Source organism: Eurypyga helias, unplaced genomic scaffold, assembly GCF_000690775.1.
Source record: "Eurypyga helias isolate BGI_N326 unplaced genomic scaffold, ASM69077v1 scaffold7125, whole genome shotgun sequence".
Classification (NCBI taxonomy): Eukaryota; Metazoa; Chordata; class Aves; order Eurypygiformes; family Eurypygidae; genus Eurypyga; species Eurypyga helias.
The window spans coordinates 95853-106319 of record NW_010252102.1 but is presented as its reverse complement, the minus strand read 5'-3'; the positions used below and the strand labels follow the sequence as shown (position 1 = coordinate 106319).

The 10467-nt window shown below is 39.1% G+C and overlaps 1 protein-coding gene across 1 annotated transcript in view; it reads left to right on the top strand.

Moving 5' to 3' along the window:
- Positions 1-10467, top strand: part of INPP4B (inositol polyphosphate-4-phosphatase, type II, 105kDa) — a gene marked incomplete at its 5' end in the record, with an annotated part of 108844 nt that overhangs the window by 34691 nt on the left and 63686 nt on the right. Inside the window, one exon of the mRNA XM_010152234.1 lies at positions 5467-5644. Within this exon, the coding sequence (XP_010150536.1) occupies positions 5467-5644 (178 nt within the window). The remainder of the gene's footprint in view (positions 1-5466; positions 5645-10467) is intronic.

Genomic DNA, 10467 nt, shown 5'->3' with positions numbered 1-10467 from the left:
GATGTGGGAAGAGATTATTTCTCAAGCCAATTCCGGTAGCTTTCAAGACGTTGTTAGTGCACATGACAGAAAACCTTGCATGCTTTTCACCTTCAGGCTGATTATTAGAAGAGTTTATTGAAATATTCCACAGTGTCAGCGAATCCCAAAATATTCCTTGTTAAAATCTGTACTTGTGGAATTAACAGTCAAGAGGATCTGTTAACTGGAAAGCAGGTTATACCCCACTTTGCAAGAGCGTAATTTCATTTACAATTGCCATACCAAAACAAGAGTGAAATGTATGTTTCATGAAAGTTTGTCAAACAGTATGTGGAAAAATTATTTTTAGAGCTCAGTTGTGCAGGAACATTTAAGGCAGACATTCCATAGGTTATTCCCATGTAGATGCCTCACTGCTCGAAATGTTCATAAATCACTTTCAAGGTACACCAAGGACTTTTTTTTAAATTATTTAAAATCTAATTTGATGATCTGTGCTTTTAGCCAAAACACATAGACTTATGCCAACAAGATTTTTAATGCCCCAGTACTATCAAGAAAAGCAGCAGACCCCCACAAGCTGCATTAGGTGCTGTGATTCACCATGGCTTTGTACACCGTTTCAAGCAGGTTCTTTAGAAATGATCGTGCTTTAAATTAGCACAAGCTTAAGGCTGGAGTATTGCTGAAAAGAATTTTCTGTTGATTGTTTTTTCTACAGCCATAATAATTTAATTTGGGTTTGAACTGTCTAAAAGGACTCTTTATGTTTGTTGAAGCCTAGGTTTTTGGTCAAGGTGGGAGGTGTGCTCCTTCACTATCACACTCATTACCAGAGATGTTATTAACGCTGAGATCATCAGGGTTCCTATTACCTGAGTTTCATAACTATCAACTCATTTTCATTCTCAGATGAAGTGCTGCAATTTCACAGAAAATCCCAGAGTTGCTGAAATAATAATGATTTGTGTTTGATCTAATTGTAGCCTTTATTCTCAAAGGGAAACCACAGCCTGTCATGTATAGCAGTTTTCACAGAGACATTATTCTTTTCTCACTTTCCCCTTTTTTGTGCGTGCTTGTGTGAGTATCTGTGTGTGTGAGAGAGAGATATTAGATTTCGTGGGAATTAACATTTTTTTCACTGACCATAAAATCAATATATTAAGGTAACTGGAAGTTTTGGTGAGAAACTGCCGAAGTTTGCTGTTCATCATGATAAAAAAGTCTCATCACAGTATTTCTCAGCCACTGGGCTCTCTGGACAGAATTGTCTGAAGCATTTCCTTAAGTAGGCAGGAAAGAAAGGAGACGAGCTGGAAAATGAAGGGAAGAAGGAGTTGTGGCAGCTTTGCATACAAAGGTTAGAAAAGACCATATATTTTGGAGATCAAGGGATTGTTCCATGTACATGGACTCTAGGAGTGGCTGGAGAGGAGTGGATCTATGAGTTTGCCATCTTTTTCTTGCAACATGCACTTCAGCAGGCTGCCAGGAATAAGCTCTACTGAAAGACGTGATTTAGCCTCAGGCACGTACTGAGGCGCAATAATCTCCCTTTTGATAAAAACCGCGCTCAGTTGCCCTGCATAAGATTCTCCCCTATGTTAAAGGCTGCTTGCATCTTTCCACCAGTGTAATGAAACTCTGAAATGAATTTGAAGAACTGTGGAAGGCTCCCTGGGCATTCAACCATCCTGGAGTGAGTCTTCCTAGGAAGATTCACTATGATATTCATGTATGCAACTCTGCGTCTGTCCTACTTAGGTCTCCTAAAGGGCTGGTGAAGGGCATTTTGACCTTTCTTTTCACTGACACTCGTGTCCCATTACCATTTGAAGGCATTGGTGTAGATTTATTCCAAGGGTCAGTTAGAAATGAAGACGAAGTATAAGAGCAGCAAGAGAAGCTTGCTGCAAAATAAGGATTTGTGGAGATTTGGATTTCATGAGTAAAGATAGATTAGAGAGAACTCATAATTTCAGTTTCTTCACTATTCAGTTAGAATTTTGAAGTTTGCAAGGGAATCTTAAGAAAACAAAACAAAAAATTTGAACTTCTGAACTCTCTCAGGCTTGTTTTCAGAACCTCAGCACTGATAATATGGTTTAGTTTTATTTCCTGAGGCAGTAAAATGTCCTGGTTTTGTTTTGCTTTGTGGTTTGGTTTTTTTTTTTTCATGTAATCAATTTATTTTTTATCATAACTTCCCACTTTAGAGAGAACATGTGATGCATAAGCAAGCCACTGAGTAATCTACATAAGTCAAGGTTATCTGGGGATAGACGTTCTTGCTGTGTATGCTTTAAGTGTATTCTTGATGTTAACGTCTGCAGTTTTGACTGTGAAAAATGTGAGGTCAAATGTTCATTGCTGAAAGAATTTAACCCAGCCCCAGATGGTGACAATTTAACTCAGTCACACGAATTACTCAGTTAACAGCAGGAGTGGAGTTTCTTGGAGCGTCATTAAAAATTAGACATTTAGCATATTGCACTATTTATTCTCAGGCAAAAACTTTGTTAATTTAGAGTTAAAATTGCAGATGTAGTCAATGTAATCTTTATTCAAATTACATGAAAATGTAATTAAAGCATTTTGAAACTGAAATGACCACTGGCAGGTATGTGTACATAGTTAATGGTAGTGCCAATGTATGGAAGTGATTAAGTGTGATTTTATGTGCTTAGTAAAAGCTTTGAGACTTAACCCAGAAGACATTATTATATTTTTCAAAAGGTACCTGACTAATAATATATTTTACATATCAGAGGTAGATTTTCAAAGTGCCACTGACTTCCTGGACTGGACCTACCCATGTGGCCTTTGCCCTAATGGTAAAGTTACTTCATATTTATAACTCCATCTAGTTTCTGCATTAGGACACCTGTAAAAAGTTTCTCTGTATGTTCTATCGGCAGCTGCTTCTTGTAATACTACTTATATACCGTAGCTATATGCGGCAGCAAGCTCTAAAAATAGTTGTAAGGAAACTAATTTAATTTAATTGGAAATAGTCATGTGTTTCATGAATGGTAAAGCTGTAGCAAATCTCAGGCTAAACTTAGATGCGACAGTGTTGAGACATGACAATTAGAAATTTCAGACACTCGCAAACATGTTCTTTCTGGAAAATAGTTACTTTCTTGAAGGGAGAAGGGAATTTGCCCTCAAATTCTGAAAGAAACTGAATATTTGGAGTCATCTCATGCTTTCTGGGTGTCAGAAAATGTTAAGATTAGCCAAATAATGTAGCCTGATCAAACACTTCCTTCTGAAGAAAGAGTCATTCTCTCTTTTTCCTTTATTTAAAAGCTGTGATTGACTTTAGAATGAGAACTACCCACAGGTTTAGTATCTCTCTTCCCTCATTCTTTTCTTACAGCGTTGTCTCTAGCTTCTCTGCAGCAATATTCACTGAAGCTTAGAGCTGTGGGAGATCAGTGAAAATGATCTGGGAATTAAAGGCTGAAGGGAATCCCAGGAAGGAGTGTGTGCATGGTGAGCGTGATAACGGTTTTAGTCAGATTTAGCCTGCAAAACGGCTGTTGGATAAAGGGAGGGAGAAGTCTGAAGGGGAATTGGAGAACATCATTCAGTGCTGTGAAGTATCAAGACTTTTAAGACTGTGTCTTCACTACAATTAACATAGACTATTACTTTTTGTCCCAGCTCTGTCTACTGAGTCTGACAGCTTGAGAGTTGTAGTGAATGTAGACATATATCTAACTTTGGAATTTCATTTCACTAACAGTGTTGCCACCTTGAAAGCAGAGCTGTGGCCATTTCCTTATTTCTCAGAGGGGCAAGGATTTTTTTTTTTCCCCACAGCTCATTAGAAAAGACTGTCTATATGATTCATTTTGTTGAACTATTCAGAATTCTGACCTCTGCACTCAGCAGTCTAGCAACTCACGTAATGGACTGTGAACTAGACACACATAGTAATTTTGGAGTGGCTGGTAGCGTGACTGATCATGGCAAAGCTCTGCTGACTCAGATACCATTCATCCTGACTGCCTCTACAAAGAATTGTGTCTAAAAATTGAGGCATTGGTGAAAGGCAGAAAAAGAGTATGAGGTATTGTGGAATACAGAACTGTAACTCAGCAAGGTATCTAAGCAGGAGGCTTAATTTGACGACTGCTTGAATCTATCCTTGTTTGCCAAAAGACTTAAACCTTTTAAGTTTTATGGAAGTCACATCATTTGAACTTCTAAATGTGCCTTGCATATGTCCTTTATTGAATTAAATTTAATTTCTAATTTGTAGAAAACTAATGAGGAGAAACTGGAAGGGACACTAGAAGATACAAAGGGGAAATGGGGGAGTGAAGAGATCTGGAAAAAGACTGAAATGAAAAGCAATGCCTGAAGTTCAAAGGATTGCACGAGTGTCACAATTCAGGTCTTGATATGTGAAATTAAGAAAAATCAAGTCAGTGGGGAAAGGGTGGAAGAGACTGAAGGATGTGTGATGGAAAGAAGGGAGATATATACAGAACCAACTGGGGAGTAGTATGTACATTGCTCTGGTATTGGTAATGTTCCAGGTGTTGCTTGGTTACCTTTTTTCCCTGTGTTAACGTTGTAGGTTAATCTGGAACCAAAAAAGATTTAGGTTAGTTTCTCTGAAAGACTGAAGCAGGGCTTTGTAAAGAGAAGGATTATGCACAGGAGTTTCAGGTGGGGAGATGTATCCTGCAGCGAAGAACCAGTAGGTGTGTGCTTGTTGTCTGGAATAGTATTTTGGAGTAATGGTATGAGAGGATATTGCATAATTAGTAAGTGTTGGGGGAAAAAAACCCCGAGGGATAGGAAAAGAAGTCATGCAAAAGAATTGCAGTAGTTTGTGAACAGTTAAAAGGGAAGTAGGAAGATGCAGTATGCATCTGCAACATGCAGTATGGTTTTGTGGTAATTAACTCCACACCCCATTTCTGTGTCTTTTCTTGCAAATCAGACACATAGCTTTTATTGGAGATAACTGGTTCTCACCACTTCCTGGACATCATTGATGCTAATGGAAACATAGTGTGGGCCACTGGTCAATTGTATGTTAATGGCTCATTTTGAAAGACTTGGTGAGGTAGTTAATAATGTGATGGGGAGTTCAGTTGGAAAAATAAGGAGCCTTATGCTCTTTGTGATTATTAACTGACTTGGTCAAACCTTTTGCTTCTCCTGAATTACATTAAAAAAAAAAAAAATCTTTTTCTTATGTTAAGTTGAATCACTTAAAGGGATGATTAAGTTGAACAGTACTACTTGGAGCATTTGGTGGTGGGCAGTCTGTTGTCCTCTCCTGTTCAAGCAAGGATTTGTTTTTACCCTTAAAGGAAGGAGCATTTCAGTGGTGTCAGTGAAGTTCAGGTGTCTGTCATTTTTTGGCAAAACCTGGTGGTAAGATTTTTAGCACATTAAACTTTGCTATTAATGGAAGAAATTATTTTGACTTATTGTGCTTTTTCTCTGTTTCTACAGTACTGGATACCAATGTATTTACTATTCACCTGAAAACACAGCCAAGGCAAAAGAAGTTCTCAGCAACATCAATCATCTACAACCTCTCATATCAAGCCATGCAGACCTGCTGCTTAATTCTGCAAGCCAGCATTCTCCAGACAGCTTGAAAAATTCTTTAAAGATGCTTTCAGAAAAAGTAAGATTCAAATCTTCACTGCAATGGAAAATGGAATAACCAAGTCTCTAACTGCTGGGGTTTTTTTCTGCATAAATTAACTTTCATGGCATCGGGAAATGTTAAATAAGCTTTGCTAAAATAAGCTTCAAAATGTTGCTATCAGAAAACGTATATTATTTAGCATTTCTGTAGGCTTTCCGTGTAGAAAACTAATGAAATCTATAAATGTTGTTTTTATTTGAAAGTATAATTAATTTAATTTCATGTGTCTTTGTTATCCTCTGGTGACCACATACTGACGTTTATGAAAAACAGGTTATTGTAAATAATATTGTGGTGTGATAACCGGTTATTTTATTGCTCATTCTCTGATATTTCCAACTTCTACTTGTGGGGAGGTTCTTCAATACAGGTTTGTGCATAAGGTTTAGAATAATAGCATGACCCGAAATGGTGATGCAGTCTGGGAGGAGAAGCTAGGCAGTTGGCGCCAGTAGGTCTCCAATTTTAATCCTCTTTCTCCTGTTATATTCCTCTGTAGCCGTAGGCCTTTCCTCATCTTAGTTTCTTTAGCTCTAAATGAAGGAAGATAATGTTTTCCACCTGTCTCACAGGGTGATATTGGAGATTAGCTGAAGTCTGAAGTACTTTTAAGCATATGTTATCCTATAAAAATATTAAGCACTAGAACTATGACCAGAGGGGTTGGCAAAAAAGTTTCCCATCGCTTCATGGGCCATACCTTCTGTAATGTGATCTCAGTATGGCTTAATAACACTATCAATAACCGTTTCAATATATCTTCAGCTATTGGGAAGTGGCAACCCCTGTGGTCTGTTGAGCACTATTATCCCAGTAGTACATCGTTCAATGGGCGAGTTTCAAATCTGAATATTGAGCTCAGCCACATACTGTGAAGACATTGCATTGGAGCCACGGGGGAGATAAACGTTGCCCTCAGTTACAGATGTGTAAATCCACAGTAACTCTGTGAATATTGGAGTCGCTGTGAATGTCAGGGATACTATAGGAAAGTATAATTTAGGAAAGAATAATTTAGTTGTGGGGTTTTTTTGTGTGTGTGGCTCTTATAGCATACCTTTCCATGTAGTACTGAAGGGGAGGCCATTTTTAGCTGCACATAGAAAAGGTGGAGCTGCTCTGTTAGTGGTTAGTTCAAAGAAATAATGCCTGCGCAAGTAAAGCAAATCATACAAAGTGGTGTTTGTTCTGAAGATTGAAGACCTGGTTGTTAAAGAATTTGTATGTTAGCTATAGCCATTTGCTTTGCACTTCCCACCTTCGCCTGTCTTGGCCGGAGGAGTGACATTTTAGAGTGGCTGCAGGCAGCTCTGATACTAACCCACTGTTTGAACCATGGCCTGTTGGAGAGACTGACCACATAAGAGGGTCAAAAGACACAATCCACTCGCTTTGAAAAAGTCACAGCTATTTTAAACTTATAGCTGGTGACTTAGTTTACATCGACTTTTCAGGGCCAGGATTAAATTGCTGGTTAGTATATCGGCACCAGTTCCCAGAAGTGGCAGCAGGAGTCTTACCCAATGCAGTCCACCTGACAGGCTATAGTTTCTACCTAGCCTCCACCTTTTGCTTGGAAGAGATTAATCCAATTGTCTGAACAACTGCTGCATGAACAGTTGAATGCCTGCTTCCCCATTCCCAAATTTACCCTGAGGAGAAGGTGATAACTGAGAAAGAGGGTGAGACCATTGCTGAGGAAACTACTGTGGAGGGACAGCTGCTTGTCAAGAATGGGGGGAGAGATCTGGGGCAGAAAGGAAAGACCATGAAACACCTTCAGGAAAGGGCGATATTGTTTCAAAAACCCAGATTGAATGAACCCACGTGGTGCTGCAGTTTAGATCCCTTATGGTTAATGCAAAGCATCATCTTGATATCCTAAAATAACCTCTCTGTATAATCTGGTACAGTATGGGAGAACTGAGACTAACAGTGTGTCCCTGGTTATATTTAAGATAGGTTGGCATGCTCTTCTGGGTAGAATGATGTGATGCTTACCTGTATTCTTGAGGCATGTGAGATGCTTCTGCTCTCCCACACTTTGTATGCTTTTTTATGTAAAAAATAGATGTTCCCTTGCATTTTACCTTGATAGAATTTAAGAAATTAGATAGCTGTTTGAAGAAGCTATAAAAATGATTTGCCTGGTGATTAGATTCCTCAGGTTTATTAAAAAACGTATCATTCTTTATTTTAAGATGTTAAGCTTGATATATAGAATATATCTTTCTGAAAACATCAGGTAGCAGTGAGTATATCTGAGGTACCAGTAATGTGAGTTACAGTGAAGTATTTGTGTTAGAAATGGAAGGACTGGCTACATGCACTGAACGTGGAAAATAAAATCAAATAATTCCACTGCTGCTTCTTAAATTGAGCTTATTTTTTTATATTAAGCATGGTTTTACTTCTCCATATATGATTTGCAATTTACTATAATGTTTTCCTGAGACTAACCTTTTATCAAGACGTTCTGTTAATTGATTAAGGAAGCCTTTAGCTGTCGACAAGTGTATCAGCATTTGCAGCTTGCAGAAGGCTTGATAAATTTATTATCCAGCTATGCCTATCTTTGTTTGCAGAAATATTCTTTAGTCGAGTATCTAAAAGAATTTGCAAAGTTTTCATTTCTTTGTACAGACTTAGTTTGTGATTTCAATACAATTTTATAAATAGTGATGTTCTGCAAATTTAGCTGTATTGAGCTGTAAGAAAATGCAGTTAAAATGTAGATTGGTGTTAAACCAATGGAATCCCTGAATAGAATTTAATTACAGAAGCATTTTAGTCTCTGTGTGAAAAAATGGAGGTTTGCTTTCATGCCAGTTTGCTTTTTAAAATATTTTTTCCTATAAAATATTTATATTAAATAAATTACTTAAACTTTCCAAGTAGTTACATAATATAATTGCAGTCATAGTGGGCATTCCTTCCCTTAAGTTGTCCAATATTTAAAATTTTCTGAAATTTAAAGCTTTTCTGAGTCTACTAGGTCTGATGCAGAGACCTGAAAAAAGCAGAATTTGTGTGGGAGGGAAGGTACAAAAAAAAGCTCAGCAAAACCATGATGTTGTCATTTCTAAGGACAGACAAGTAGTTTGGACTCTGTTGATACCAAACTGTAGAATAGTCTTGAAGAGGAGCTCTACTGTAACCATGCAAGAAGAGACAACTCCATGAGTCTCACTGTGCCTGTTTGTAGAGGATTGGTAGTGTTTGCTAGCAATATTCCCTAAAGACTATGTGTTCTCTGAGCAGGCTAGAAATGTAGGAAACTGAAATTGTCCCATAGTGCAGGTCAGGACTACCATGAGGCAGTCCTGAAAAGCTTCATATAGAATCACAGAATGGTTTGGGTTGGAAGCGACCTTCATGATCATCCAGTTCCAACCCCCCTGCCATGGGCAGGGACACCTTCCACTAGACCAGGTTGCTCAAAACCTCATCCAGCCTGGCCTTGAACACTTCCAGCGATGGGGCATCCACAGCTTCTCTGGGCAACCTGTTCCAGTGCCTCACCACCCTCTCCGGGAAGAGCTTCTTCCTGATATTTAATCTAAACCTCCCCACTTTCAATTTAATATAAGAAAACTGCCTCTGTTTAAGTACCCTTTCCCTCAGGCACCTCAATAGGAAGGAGGAGATAGAATGGGTCTGGTAAAACTGCCAGGGAGGTGAATAGTGTTGCCAAGCCTAATCACTGAAGAATCCTAAATCGGGTCTGAATGAAGTCCTGATGTTGGTTTAAAAATTATAACTTAGCTCAGATATCCCTAAGATTCTTATTTTTAAGACTCTTGTGTAAATTTCAGCCTTTCTATGTGCAACTATTAAGGATCCAAAATACCTTTTTCCTAAAGATCCTGAAAATGGGAAAAAGCAGAAACTTGTCAAGCAGGTACCTAACCCAGCAGCTGGAGCTTTAAGAAAACCATCAATTATTTAGAGCATGGTAGTCTAAATCTCAGGAAACTTCTGAGGGGCTATTGAGGCAGAAAAGCAAGAAAAATAGACTGAGTAAGAGTAGAAGCATACGGAAAGGGAGCAAGCACTAGCAAAAAAGGGTGGGATGAGAATAGAAATAAGAAGTGCCGAAACTAGGAGAAAGATTCCCAGGGAGATAGTTGCCAACGCTTGAAATGTGTTTGGTTTGGAGTTTCTTGCTACTTCTCCTCCAGTTTTTGCATAAGAAGCACACAAGGGCTGATGAAGCTTGGCTGGCAAACCTTTATTTCTAGTGCTTCCTAGCTTTGTGTGACTGCTTGTTCAGGCTGGTTGCTCTGACTTCTGCCTACATACTTTTCTGCGTGCCTGTTTAATTAAGATTGTGTGATCTGCACATGACAGTGCACTGTGTTCTGAATGAATCAGAAGGCAGCTAAATCCCACTGACCTGGGATAAATAAATTCAGGTAATTGTGCTGTGAAAGAAATGCAAAACACACTTTCATCATCACCTGTGAACCATGGCCTCTGTCTGGCGGAAGGAGCTCTGGCAGCCTGGGTGGGATGTGGAGAGCGGCAGGGTGCACGCTCTCCCCACTCTGACAGATGGACCCTGTTGAGTGTTGTTGAAATAACCAAACATGTGACACTCCCAGCTGTCTGTCACTGCGGCTTTGCTAGTGGTCAGCACCCTGTAGTGAAAGGGATCAGGTCCTTGCACCTCATCCTCTCCCGTGGAGTAAGTTGTGTCAGCCTCCTACCTTAGGGGAGTAGTGGAGGCAGGGCCACATGTTGTGTGTCACTGTAGGAGATGGGCTTGTGTGGCAGACTGGTGTCAATGGCAAGTGCTG